The 14,890-nt window shown below is 40.0% G+C and overlaps 1 protein-coding gene across 1 annotated transcript; it reads left to right on the forward strand.

Moving 5' to 3' along the window:
- Nucleotides 1–2,387: 2,387 nt before the first annotated feature.
- On the forward strand, nt 2,388–3,788 carry LOC127106830 (uncharacterized). Its single transcript, XM_051044131.1, has 2 exons — nt 2,388–3,078; nt 3,178–3,788. Exons 1-2 carry the CDS (start codon nt 2,388–2,390, stop codon nt 3,786–3,788), a joined length of 1,302 nt encoding a protein of 433 aa, XP_050900088.1.
- Nucleotides 3,789–14,890: the final 11,102 nt, after the last annotated feature.

The following is a 14,890-nucleotide window of genomic DNA, read 5'->3' on the forward strand; positions in this document are numbered from 1 at the left end:
CTAAACGACGCTTCATTTGAAAATGAAAAGGGGGATGGTTTTGAGTTTTCAACTCCTCTCCTCGATTATTTGAATACGAGTTTTCTTACTCGGTTAGTCAAATGGTCGTCATTTCTAAATCATTTAAGTACAAACAAATCAAACCCTTTTATAACAAGAAGCCAAAAGGGAGATAACTTCGAGTCTTCAATGTTTCTCCTCGACTATTTGAATACAAGTTCTCTTACTTGGTTAGTCAAATAATTGTCGTTCCTATACCAACTTCCAAACTCCGATTAAATCGAAATATTTCACAATAAGCTAAATGAAAAGGGAGTTGACTTTGAGTTTTCAACTTCACTCCTCAATTGTTTGAATACGAGTTCTCTTACTCGGTCAGTCGAACAATTGTCATTTTTCCAGCAACTCATAACTTAATTAAATCATTTTGATAACGAACTATACAAAAAGGGAGATGGTATTGAGTCTTCAATTCCTCTTCTCAAATGCTTGGATATGAGTTGTCTTACTCAGTCACTCAAGTACTTGTCGTTCATTATAAAGATACGTCAACCATATACAACTTCATTTTCATAAATGTTCAGACGAAACAGAAAGCGGTTTAGAGTCTTCTATTCCCGTTCTCGATTATTAGGATACGAGTTGTCTTACTCGATTATCCGAGTATCTGTCATCCGTTCAAAACACTTTAATTATCATCAAATCTTTCCTATAATTAAGGATGAAAAAGAAAGCGGTCTAGAATTTTCTATTCCCTTTCCCGACTGTTAGGATATGAGTTGTCTTACTCGACTATCTGAATGGTCGTCATTCAACCAAAATATCTCAACACATCAAAACTATCTTTTCTCGCCCTCTTGCGATCATAACCAATCAAACAAAACACCCAACACATTAATTCAACTTGTCACCTCCGTGTGATCAAAACTCTTTTCAAAAAGAACACTATTTAATCCTTTCTGATGCGCACAACAAACTAATGCTTAAGCCTCCGCCGAGAGTAGACAGGCCAACGTTTAGCCTTTAGGATGCGATCTAAACAGTCGTTCATTAAAAGACACCAACCAACCGTAGTCCCCCGAACTACGAATGCTCTGATTTCCTTATTATACCATAAGGATACGTAGGCAGAAGATTGCTGTATCTTCGCGAGCACACTAATAAAAAACCTCCCCTTTCCCTTTCTGAGGTTCTCATCCATTTCAATTTCAAATATTTTATAACCCAAAGATAACAAACAAACATAAATTAACACTCAAAACGCAAAGTAGAACTAAAAGGTTCCCGTTGAGTACAACGGACGTAAGGGGTGCTAATACCTTCCCCTTACGTAATCCACTCCCGAACCCGAATATGGTTGCGACGACCATTGTTCCATTTCCTAAAGGTTTTATCGATATTTTCCTATTTCTTCATTGGGATAAATAAAGTTCGGTGGCGACTCTGTTCGAACATTAATTTTTTCCGCGACCATCGCGAGGAATCGTATTTTTCGAGATACGACAGATGGCGACTCTGCTGGGGACTAGCTCCAAGCAAGAGAGCGTGAAGCCTAATTTAGTTCAATTGGTGTATTGTGTGTTAATTTTGTTTATCTGTTTATTATTTATTATGTTATTATTATGTTGTCATAATTATTGTGATTTATTGATTCTCTCTTATTTGGAATTCTATGGTTGGTGATACTTTGTGAGATAGGCTCTCCACCCGAGTCTGAGAAAAACCATAAGATTAAGTTGGTGGTTGCGTAGTGGGCGCCAACAAGGAGTCTTCCTTGTTGGGAAGAAACGAAGACCTCGCCTAGAGGAGATTCTCTTGAAATATTATTGCCCGACGAGTTTTCGTCACGACGATAGTATTCTCAAGTTGGATCAATGACTCTAGGGACCTTTTAACCCATTATATCCGGTGGTTATGTAGTATTTACCTGAAAAGTCTCAGACTTATTAGGTTAATACGAAAGCCCCAATCAGATGAGATCCCTTGGGTGTATTACTACCTTACAATGGTATTCTCAACCTCGATCTATGACTCTGAGAACCTTATTAGAACCTTGGACTCGAGAGTTGTGTAGTATGGGCCCACTATGAGTTTTCCTCTTTGGGACCATACGAAGGCCTCACCCAGATGAACCTTTGTTTGGGGATGTTATTTGCAGATAAGTTTTCATCATGACAATAACTTTCCTAGATATTGATTGATGACTTTGGGAACCTTTTAACTTTAGCATCCTCCTAAAAGGGTTTTGTTAGTAACCAAGAATACCCACTCTCATGACTTGTATACCAACCTACATGTGACACGCATAATATCATTCATAGCATAGCATTCATATTATTTTATTTCCAAGGAATCTGAGTATCATGAGTTACAGGAATTCAAGAAACATGGAATCAAGCAAAAGAAACATTTACTCCTTCAAGTTCAAAGATCTCGATCTAAGGAGCTTACGTAGCCTAGTCTCTCAGATGCACCCTGTATACAGAATCAACTTTGGAAAGAATTATGGCAATTTGCTCAGCATCCTCAATCAACAAATGGACCATACAGCCTTGATCACTTTAGCCCAATTTTATGACTTGCCTTTAAGATGTTTCACATTCCAAGACTTCCAGCTAGCACCAACGTTGGAAGAATTTGAGCATCTTGTTAGGATCCCTATGAAGGACAAGTCACTATTTGAAGGGACAAATGAATCTTTGCCCCTTGAGGTCATTGCTAGTGCGCTTCACATGGATGAAAAGGAAGCAAAAGACAACTTAGAGACCAAAGGGAATACCAAAGGGTTTTCACTAAGTTTTCTTTGGGAAAGATCTCATACCCTGTTGAAGGCAGAAAGTTGGGATGCTTGTTACTCTGCTATTGCATTGGCTATCTATGGCATCGTCCTGTTCCCGAATATGGATGGTTTCGTAGACATGACTGCCATTTGTGTTTTCCTTACTGGGAACCCAGTACCCACTTTGTTAGCTGATGTCTATTATCACATAAGTCATAGGTATACTAAGAAGAAGGGATTGATTGTTTGTTGTGCGCCTTTATTGTATCAGTGGTTTCTAGAACATCTTCCGAAGACAGGTACTTGGGTTGAACAGACAGATGTTAGTTAGCCTCAGAGATTGGGATCACTCCGATCTGAAGATCTCTCTTGGTACTCCAAAGAATATATCAACGTAGACATTGTATTCAGTTATGGAGATTTCCCAAATCTACCGCTTATTGGAACTCAAGGATGTGTGAATGCTAATCCAGTTCTATCACTCAGACAACTCGGTTTCCCAATGGAAGGCCCTCCAGAGGCAAATTCTTTGGAAGATTTCTTGTTACTTGACTTTGGGGCTGAGAATCCTAGCTTATTCCAGCGAATCAAAGAAGCTTGGAAAAATGTCAATCGAAAAGGGAAAGCTGAGTTAGGAAGAGCAAATGGGATTACGAAAGAACCATATTTTCAGTGGGTAAAGGAAAGGGTGCAAATGATTAAAATGCCATTTGTCATTCGGACACCTATACCTCTTCCTGAACCTAAGCTCACCCATGTCCCTATTGAAGAAATGGAGGAACTCAAGACCACCATGGCAAAGCTAGAAAGAGAGAATGAAGAGCTGCAGATAAAACTCCAACAGACCATCAATGAGAAGAACAATATGAAGTGGGAGCTTGAGAGAAAAGAGGCACAACTTCAGGCCCACGTGGAAAAGTTCAACAAGGAGGAGCATAAGAGAAAAAAGATCAAAGTGGGATTAGAACAAGTTGATCATTGTTTGGATACTCTTAAGGGTCAACTATGACAAGCTCAGAAAGAATGTCAAGACAATGAGCGTTGGTGGCATCTAGCCACAAAGGAGAACAAGACAATAAGGGATACACTTGGGGCTCAGATAAAAGAACTCACCAATTATGTTCGTCATGCAAAAGCTGAAGTAGATAAGGAGCGCTGACTCAAGAAAATAGCCACTGAAGCTTCTAGGGTGTCACCCATGGTATGGAAGGAGAAGTGTCGAGAAGTAAGAGATGCCAGGGAGTCTGTAAGCTATTGGAAGAACTAGCTAAAGTCATTACGCCAAGACAGCTCCATATGGTTGAAAGAGCGAGACTATGTGATTGAAGATTATGAATCCTTTAAGAAGACCATAGACTTCTTACAAGGGGACAGGGATAAGTTTCGTACAAAACTCGATGGGCTAGTAGGATTCTGTAATTGGGCAGCTAAAGAATTGCCATGGAGGTTGAGAGACGCAGTCGAAGAGTTGAAAGAAGATAGCACTCCTCCAGCCATAATCAATTTCGTTCTACTCTGTAAAGGGTTGCTGAAGAGATTCAATGAGGAACTAGAAGAGCTTCAGGCCAGAAAGCCAATTGTTTAATTTGTCTATGTCTTGTATTTTGTTTCTTTAACAAATGTACTTTTGAATTATGACCTTTTTGGACCTCTATGTTATGTATTGGAATGAATGACGTTTAAAAATTACTCCATTATTGCTATTCTAAGTATTTTTTTGTTTCTTCGGATTACTAACAACTAATGAAACTCGAATGACTCCCTGGAAATAAAATATGCATAACATTTTCATCTTCAATGCATCACACTTCATGAAAATAAAAAAAAACTTACCCAACCTTTTTTACCCTTTATCCAGCCACACTGACTAATCGACACCGGTACGAGACGCGAAGCAAATACAAGATGACATTAGAATAAGTTAAGGCCAACCAGGTTACCATGAGGACATACATCAATACGATCCAGGAGAAGATGGATCAACTGTTGGAGACAATGTTGGCGATCGCTCAGAGAGAGAGGAGCGAGGAGGAAGAAGCTAAGGCAAAAAGGAATGATGGCACGCCAGGTCTGAATCCCCAAGACGAAAGTTACGTCCCCACCAAGAAGAGATTGGTTCAGATACCGGTAGGAGGCAAGGGAGATAGAGACCGTGCAGAACCTTCTGATATGTCTACTCATCATGGATCTGAGATTGGAGATGGCCAGTATGATGCATTCTATATGCCCGATCAACCAAAGCCTAAGATACTTTCAGATCCTGCTGCAGATAGGCTTCGTGCCCTGGAAAAGAAAATCAAAGCCATAAAAGGAAACAACATCTTCGGTGCTTCTGCCATGAACATGCGTTTGGTATCGAATTTAGTTATCCCGGCTAAATTTAAAACTCCTGATTTTGAGAAGTATAAAGGATAAACTTGTCCAAGAAGTCACCTGGTGATGTACTTCAGGAAAATGGCTGCTCATACCGAAAATGACAAACTACTTGTACACTGTTTCCAAGACAGTTTGAGTGGAGCATCTTTGAGATGGTATATGAGTTTAGAACAGGGGCGAATTCAAAGTTGGGAGGATTCGGGTGACGCATTTCTCCGTCAGTACAAATATAACTTAGATATGGCACCCGACCGAATGCAGTTGCAAGGGATGGCTATGAAGGAGAGTGAGTCATTCAAAGAATACTCCCAGCGGTGGAGAGAGTTGGTTGCTCAGGTAGAGCCACCATTGTTTGAGAAGGAGATGACCGGGATATTTGTGGACACCTTGAAGGACCCATTCTTTGATCGATTAGCGAGCAGTGCCGCATTTGACTTCGCACATCTAGTTACAATTGGAGACCGCATAGAGAAAGGGTTGAGAGATGGAAAGATTCCTGGAGCAGTGATAGCACCTAGCGCACCAAAGAAATATTCTGGAGGTTTCCCGAAGAAAAGAGAAGGCGAAACAAATGCCATATCCAGAAACTATAAAGGAAAGCAACAAGCTTCATATGGCCAAGTCGCCGCCGTGGTACCCATACCCTATCAACAACCAATGCAACAACAACAAATGTATCAGCCACAATATCAACAACATCATCATCAGCAAAATACCCCACCAACAAGACAGTTTAAGCCAAGACCTCCAAGAAGACAACTTGATCCTCTACTAGTACCCTATAGTCAGATATTCCCATATCTGCAGAAGGAGGGCCTTCTAACATTGAGGGAATTAAAACCAGCCGTTTTTCCATATCCACCTGGATATGACGCTAATGCCCATTGCGAATTTCACATGGGAGCACCTGGTCATACCTTGGAAAACTGTTTCGCATTTCAGAATCGAGTACAAGACTTGATCGAAGCCAAGGCCGTTTCTTTCACTCCCAGACGCCCGAACGTGAACACCAACCCTATGCCGACGCATAAGGATGCTTCCGTCAGTGCCATTGAGGAGAGTGATCAAGGCAAATTGATCTATAAGGTTGAAGAGATTCAAACCCCTATCACCATGATAGGAGCACAGATGCTGAAGAGTGGTCTGATTCCGGAAGAGCTGGTTGAGGAAGAGAACAATGAAGAGTTGAGGAGTTTTATACAACAAATGCTGGACCGAGGCGAGTTACAAATAACTTACCGTGTCAAGAACAAGTACCAGGAAGAGATAGTCGTGGTAGATATCCCCTATGATGAGGTCAAAGTAGAAATACCTATAAGCCCGTTGGTGATAGAGTTCCTAGCACCATTCGAATATAAAGATGAGAAGGCAGTCCCATGGATATATCAGCCCAGAGCTTTTAAGCAGGGCAGGAAGATAAACCTTTAATGATTAACGAACCAAATGTCACTTCAATTGTTGGGGCCAGCAGGAATGACGCGCAGTGGCCGGGTGTTCGCACCAAGAACTGCTGATATTTCTGAGAGAGCTAAAGGGAAGAAGGTTGTTGTCTAGATCCCCATCCCTAATAAGGGGATGCAAGACTTGCACCTATCTCCTAAAGTTGTTGTCACTCGTGAGGAGGCTGAGGAGTTTTTGAGAATAATCAAGAAAAGCGATTACAAGGTGGTGGACCATCTAAACCAAACACCTTCCAAAATTTCCATGTTATCTCTTCTACTTAACTCAGAAGCACACAGGAATTCGCTGTTGAAGGTACTGAGCGCAGCTCATATCACCAAGGACATAATAATAGAACAGTTTGATGATGTGATAGCTTGTGTGACTACTGGAAATTTCTTGGGTTTTAATGATGACGAACTACCGATTGAAGGAAAGAACCATAACAAGGCTCTCCATATCTCCTTGAAGTGCATGGATACTATACTATCAAGGGTGTTGGTAGATACAGGTTCCTCATTGAATGTCATGCCAAAGACGACTTTGATAAAGCTTCCAGTGGAAGGGATAAGTATGAAGCCCAGTACCCTAATCGTAAAAGCATTTGATGGTTCAAGGCGAGCAGTGATAGGAGAGGTTGATTTACCAACCAAGATAGGTCCAACTATTTTCAATATCACATTCCAGGTCATGGATATACATCTTGGTTATAGTTGCTTACTTGGGAGACCCTGGATTCACTCCGCAGGTGCTGTCACTTCCGCTCTGCATCAAAAACTAAAATTCATTACAAATGACAAAATGATTGTGGTTGGAGGAGAAGAAGATATCTTAGTTAGTCACTTGACATCTTTCCGATATATCGAGGTGGATAGTGAAATCACTGAGACACCCTTCCAATCCTTGGAAGTAGTAAACATGATGGCCATTCAACAGACCTTGGAGGTCCCGAAATCCGGACCATCCATGGCCTCATGGCAAGGAGCTAAAGTTGTTATGGAAAGTGAAGATGCTCAAGACTGGGGCAAAGTGGTGGAAGTGAAAGAGAAACGAGACAAGTTTGGCCTGGGATATGACCCATCATTAGACAAAGCCAATGACCAACCTGACAAAGAGAAGATTCCTTCTGTGGAGAAAACGTTCACCAGCGTTGGCTACATCTTTGGCAAGCAGGTGGCAATGATCAGTGAAGAAGACCGCAAGGAGGGGGTGTCCAGCTGGATGCGTCAAGCCGCACCTAATGAAGAACTAACCAACTGAAAGGCTGTGGAAGTTCCCCAAATATTTCAAAAGTAATTTTATCATTTTTAGACAAAACCCTGTGCTCTGCCCAAGGCACAGTGGCATGTTGTAGGGCCTCCTTTATCTTTTTCAAGAGTTTTTATCATTAATGAAATGACGTTTAGCATTCAAATTTTTTGTTCCTTTTCTTTCGTTTTGATCTATTTAAGAAAATGGCAATCAATTTTTTATGCACGCACTTTCTAAATAAACTGCATAAATCATAACATGCAGAAACACCACCGAGACCATTGATAACGACACTGCTATGGTCCAATATGACTTTGATTGTCCAATCTACCAAGCTGAAGACGAAGTGGGGGAAGATTGCGAACTCCCTGAAGAGTTGGCCAGATTACTCAGACAAGAAGAAAAGGGTCATTCAACCATACCAAGAAGACGTTGAAGTTATCAATCTAGGAACAGAAGAAGATAAGAGAGAAGTAAGGGTAGGCGCAACGCTTCAAGATACAGTGAAGACAAGACTGATAGAGCTCCTCCACGAATATGACGACCTGTTTGCTTGGTCATACCAAGACATGCCCGGATTAGACACTGACATCGTGACCCACAAGCTTCCCCTTAAAGAAGAATGCCCTACTGTCAAACAAAAGCTAAGAAGGACGCGGCCAGATATGGCTCTCAAGATCCGAGAAGAGGTGAGAAAGCAGTTTGATGCTGGTTTCCTGGAAGTCGCTAAATACCCACAATGGGTTGCCAACATTGTACCAGTGCCGAAGAAAGATGGAAAAGTCCGCATGTGCGTAGACTACCGAGACTTAAACAGAGCTAGTCCCAAAGACGATTTCCCATTACCTCACATTAATGTACTAGTGGATAACACAGCTCAACTCTCAGTGTTTTCCTTCATGGATGGTTTCTCAGGATACAACCAAATTAAAATGGATCCCGAAGACATGGAGAAGACCACGTTCATTACTCCTTGGGGAACCTTTTGTTACAAAGTAATGCCATTTGGTTTAAAGAACACCGGGGCAACATATCAACGTGCCATGGTGACTCTCTTTCACGACATGGTTCATGAAGAGATTGAGGTGTATGTCGATGACATGATTGCCAAATCCCAGACAGAAGAAGAGCACATCACCAACCTGGAAAAACTATTCACACGTTTGAGGAAGTTTAGATTGAGACTTAATCCTAATAAATGCACATTTGGGGTTCGATCTGGAAAGCTTTTAGGCTTTATTGTAAGCCAAAAGGGAATTGAAGTAGATCCTGACAAGGTTCGAGCCATTCAGAACATGCCTGCACCAAAGACTGAGAAGGAGGTTCGTGGTTTCTTGGGGAGACTAAATTACATCGCCAGGTTTATCTCTCACCTTACTGCAACATGCAAACCAATATTCAAGCTTCTGAGGAAGAATCAAGGCATGGAGTGGAATGAGGACTGTCAGATAGCCTTTGACAAAATCAAAGAATACTTGCAAGAGCCACCGATTCTAATGCCCCATGCCGAAGGAAGACCTCTCATCATGTATCTAACCGTGCTCGACGAATCCATGGGGTGTGTATTAGGACAACAAGATGAGACTGGTAAAAAAGAGCATGTCATCTATTATCTGAGCAAGAAATTTAATGATTGTGAGACCAGATATTCATTACTCGAGAAGACTTGTTGTGCACTCACATGGGCTGCTAAGCGTCTCAGGCAGTACATGCTAACTCACACAACTTGGCTGGTATCTAAAATGGATCCCATCAAGTACATATTCGAGAAACCAGCTCTCACTGGTAGGATTGCTCGATGGCAGATGTTGTTGTCAGAATATGATATCCAATATGTTGCACAAAAAGCGATCAAGGGAAGCATACTAGCAGACCATCTTGCTCACCAACCACTGGAGGATTACCAATCTTTGAAATTTGAATTTCCAAATGAGGACATCATGGCTGTTAAGGATGTTGAAGACTCTGAACTAGAGGAAAGCCTCGATCCAAGAGCAGGTTGGACGCTCATGTTTGATGGTGCCTCGAATGCAATAGGCCATGGGATTGGGGCAGTGCTGATGTCTCCCAAGAATTTCCATCTACTATTCACCGCAAAGCTCTGTTTTACCTGCACAAATAACATGGCCGAGTATGAAGCTTGCATACTAGGGTTGGAAGAAGCCATTGAGTTAAAGATCAAGATACTAGAAGTATTCGGGGACTCCGCTTTAGTCATACATCAGATCAGAGGCGATTGGGAAATAAGACATGCTAACTTAATTCCATACCGGGATTATATGCTGAAGTTACTCCCAAAGTTTGACGAAATCACTTTCTCTCATATTCCTCGAGAAGAGAATCAGATGGCAGATGCCTTAGCAACTCTGGCCTCCATGTACAAATTAATATGGCCCAACCATCAGCCTCATATTGATATTAGGCGTTTTGACGAACCTGCTCATTGCCTGACAATAGCAGAAGAGCCAGATGGTAAACCCTGGTTCTTCGATATCAAACAGTATCTAAAGAAGAGGGAGTATCCGGCAGAGGCTTCCAGCCTTGACAAAAGGACCCTTCGGAGGTTGGCATCAAAGTTCCTCTTGAATGGAGAGGTATTGTACAAACAAAACTACGACATGGTTTTGTTAAGGTGTGTGGACAAACACGAGGCAGATTAGCTTATGAGGGACATACACGAAGGTTCTTTCGGTACGCACGCCAATGGGCATGCCATGGCCAAGAAAATTCTAAGGGCAGATTACTACTGGTTGACAATGGAAACCGACTGTTATTATTAAACCAGAATATGCCACAAGTGCCAAATCTATGCTGACAAAATACATGTACCGCCTACCCCGCTAAATGTCATAGCATCACCTTGGCCTTTCTCTATGTGGGGCATCGACATGATTGGAATGATAGAACCCAAAGCGTCAAATGGACACGGATTTATCTTGGTGGCCATAGATTACTTTACCAAATGGGTGGAAGTCGCGTCTTATGCGAACATCACGAAGCACGTAGTCGCCCGTTTCTTGAAAAATAACATCATATGTCGATATGGTATTCCCAACAAAATCATCACTAATAATGGGTCCAATCTCAACAACAAGACCATGGATGAGTTATGCCTAACATTCAAGATCGAGCACCACAACTCATCACCCTATCGACCTAAGATGAATTGGGCTGTTAAGGCTACAAATAAAAATATCAAGAAAATCATCCAAAAGATGGTTGTTACGTACAAGGATTGGCACGAGATGTTACCTTTTACGTTGCATGGCTATCGCACGTCGATACGAACTTCAACAGGGGCAACTCCTTATTCCTTGGTATACGGTATGGAAGCAGTTCTCCCTATAGAAGTAGAGATCCCCTCGATGAGAGTCCTGATGGAGGCTAAGCTAGACGAGGCGGAATGGGTTCAGTCAAGGTATGACGAGCTCAACCTTATTGAAGAGAAACGCTTGAAAGCGTTAGGTCACGGTCAACTCTATCAGAGGCGTCTTAAAAAGGCATTCGACAAGAAAGTTCATCCCAGGGTGTTTCAAGAGGGAAATTTAGTACTGAAGAAAATATTGCCCATTCACAAGGACTCCAGAGGGAAATGGACACCAAATTATGAAGGCCCATTTGTGGTGGTTAGAGCCTTTTCCGGAGGCGCTCTAATTCTAGCAACTATGGACGGTGATGAGTTGCCGCTTCCCACCAATACTGTTGCTGTTAAAAAGTACTTCGCCTAAAAAAGGTGGAATAATAAAAGCCGCTAAATCAAAAACCTGAAAGGGCGGTTTAGGCACACAAAAATGGCTTTCCCGGTGGATCGAAAACCCGAAAGGGCGATCCAGGCAAAAATTAGGGATAAAAATAAAAGAATCTGACCCGCTGAGTTGAAAACCCGAAAGGGCGACTCAGGCAAAAATGGGTATCCCGGTGGATCGAAAACCCGAAAGGGCGATTTAGGCAAAAGTTAAGGATTAATTCCAAGGCAAAGAGTTGTACTTACAAACATCTGACATACCCTCGAAGACAAAGAATCGATCTACCTCACTTTTCAAAAAGCAAAGTGCTCGGGCTATCGAAGACATAAGGATCATAGCAGTGTGGAAACTCAATAAGAACTCAATTCTCATTGCCATTTTGTTTTCTATGCACGACAATGACCTCATTAAGGAATTGCGTCTTTATGTACAATCACCCATTTAAGGGTCAAATCAATAAAAGAGAATTTTTCTCAACAAAGTGTGCCCAAATCATTTTTTATTTTATCTGTTTGTTTACAAATAACCTTTTGTTTTTTTATAAACATCACTTTTTAAAACTATTAGAGAAAATAAAACGCATGTTTTAATAAAGTAGTAAAATTACTTTTGAAACAGTAAGCAGACGAATCCTTTAGTCCCCAAGATTCACTCTTGTCTTTCATAAAGGTGCAGGACTGATTGCAGATGGTTATGTTCCTTTCAACTACTGATTCATACCTCTCATAAATGTACTCACGGTATAGCCAGACCGGGGCAAGGCTCCATCACATTTCCAACAGAAACATTGATAAATCGTAGACGGAGTATCGCATGTTGAAAAGTCTGAACCTTTCAATGACTCGGAATAACCCAAATATATTCCCAAAACCACCTAGCAGGGGCATTAAAATTTTATCTCCATTGGTCGCCCCAATGATAAAAAATCCATATTGTTGGCATCATACCTTAAAGCGAAATGTCTTAACCAGGGCATATCCAATTACCTAGTTGCACTCCTACATGCATCACAGGCATCATTTCATGCATAATTTCCTGCCAAACAAGGAAATTCAAAAAAACACAGTCACATCAAGCATCAACATACTCATGCATAACACTCCCACAAAATGGGAATTTCAGCAAAAATAAAAATCATTCTAATTCCTACATGCACAGCCAAATATCCCCAGCAAAATTGCATACTTGCATACATCCCATGCATTATCCCATGCATGGACTTCCCACATAAAGTGAGACATTATACAAAAATCAAATATAAAGGATCCAAGGTCATTCGTATATGTCTCGGACATTCCTCATTTCCAAATAAAGTTATTACCCTGCATAGGCTCGTGGGGTTATTTCTCAGCAAATCATTTTTCAACTTTTTAATAATGATATTCCCAGCATTTTTCTTTACAGTCATTGCTCCCCAAGCAGAGGTTACCCTAAAAAGTCTCTTATGAGCTTTTCCCATGCAGAGCATTTCTAGTAAATCTCCCTCAAAAGGAGTCTTTTCTTGAATTTCTCCAACAGACGAATATTCGAGATACTGCTTCATTTATCTGAAGAATCTCATTTCTCTATTTGAGATACTGCTCTAAGTATCCTCGGAAAGTCTTCGATTCAATTAAGGTATCATTCCCTCGGCTGGAATATTTTAATTCTATCATATAAGATGTTGTTTCGACTCGATACAGAGAATCTCACTTTTACTGTTTGAGACGCTGCTTCATCAATTTGAAGAGTCTCATTTCAGATTTTTTTAGAGATACTGCTCTAAGTATCCTCGGAAATTCTTAGATTCAATTAAAGTATTTTTTTTCCTTGCTGGAATATTTTAATTCTATCATATAAGATGTTGTTTCGACTCGATACAGAGAATCTCATTTTTACTGTTTGAGACGCTGCTTCATCAATATGAAGAGTCTCATTTCAGATATTTTTTTAGAGATACTGCTCTAAGTATCCTCAGAAAGTCTTAGATTCAATTAAAGTATTTTTTCCTTGCTGAAATATTTTAATTCTATCATATAAGATGTTGTTTCGACTCGATACAGAGAATCTCATGTTTACTGTTTGAGACGCTGCTTCATCAATATGAAGAGTCTCATTTCAGATTTCTTTTAGAGATACTGCTCTAATATCCTCAGAGAATCTTAGATCCAATTAAAGTATTTTTCTCTTGCTGGAATATTTTAACTCTATCATATAAGATGCTGTTTCGACTTGATACAGAGAATCTCATGTTTACTGTTTGAGACGTTGCTTCATCAATATGAAGAGTCTCATTTCAGATATTTTTTTTAGAGATACTGCTCTAGTATCCTCGGAGAGTCTTAGATTCAATTAAAGTATTTTTTCCCTTGCTGGAATATTTTAATTCTATCATATAAGATGTTGTTTCGACTTGATACAGAGAATCTCACTTTTACTGTTGAGATGCTGCTTCATCGATATGAAGAGTCTCATGCCAGATTTTCTTTATACTGCTCTAGCATCTTGAAAAATCTTGAGTTTTAGCTAGGGATGTCATTCCATTGCTAACATATCTCGACTGTGACGTCCAAGATACTGATCTGACGACTCCTAGAAAGTCTTGACTGTTCCATTTTACTCTGGGATGATGTCTTTTGCCATTTCTCACCGCATTTTCTTCCTGTATTTTCTTCCTTTCATTGCCTAGGACAAAATTTGGGTCTTCTTGTATTTAATTATCTCCCACCGTGAATGCGTAAAGACTACTGTCATTATCACTTACCAGTTTGAGGTAATTAAATAGGGACAACTGTCATACCCCAATTTTGTCCGGCCACTTGTGGTTTACCCAAGAGATCTCTTTGTTTCAAAGGCCCATTTGCATAAGTGTGTTCATAATCTAAAATGTGGTTTGAATCTTTTTACATTACTAATCCAAAACCTTTTTACATTATTATTAAGAGCCATGTTATTATTTCTATGATCACTATTTACTAGTTCATTTACACATCCCAAATATTTATACCAAGTTTTAAGTTCTTCATGGGTTCCCAAATTAAATTTGCATATTTAGATTTTTGTATTTAAAATAGAATTGTGTTGTTTTTTAAATTAAAAGTTCCATATTTAGATTTTTGTATTTAAAATGGAATTATGTTGTTTTTTAAATTAAAAGTTCCATATTTAGATTTTTGTATTTAAAATAAAATTGTGTTGTTTTAAATTAAAAGTCCCATATTTAGATTTTTGTGTTTAAATTAGAATATGTGTTGTTTTTAAATTAAAAGTTCCATATATAGATTTTTGTATTTAAAATAGAATTGTGTTGTTTTTAAAT

Source organism: Lathyrus oleraceus, chromosome 1 (genome assembly GCF_024323335.1).
Source record: "Lathyrus oleraceus cultivar Zhongwan6 chromosome 1, CAAS_Psat_ZW6_1.0, whole genome shotgun sequence".
Taxonomy (NCBI): domain Eukaryota; kingdom Viridiplantae; phylum Streptophyta; class Magnoliopsida; order Fabales; family Fabaceae; genus Lathyrus; species Lathyrus oleraceus.

Excerpts from the sequence above, each read along its gene's own strand:
- LOC127106830 (XM_051044131.1), top strand. The coding sequence starts at position 2,388 with ATGGAATCAAGCAAAAGAAACATTTACTCCTTCAAGTTCAAAGATCTC. Across the intron at positions 3,079-3,177 it reads AGAACATCTTCCGAAGACAG|ACATTGTATTCAGTTATGGA; the intron begins GTACTTGGGTTG and ends ATATCAACGTAG.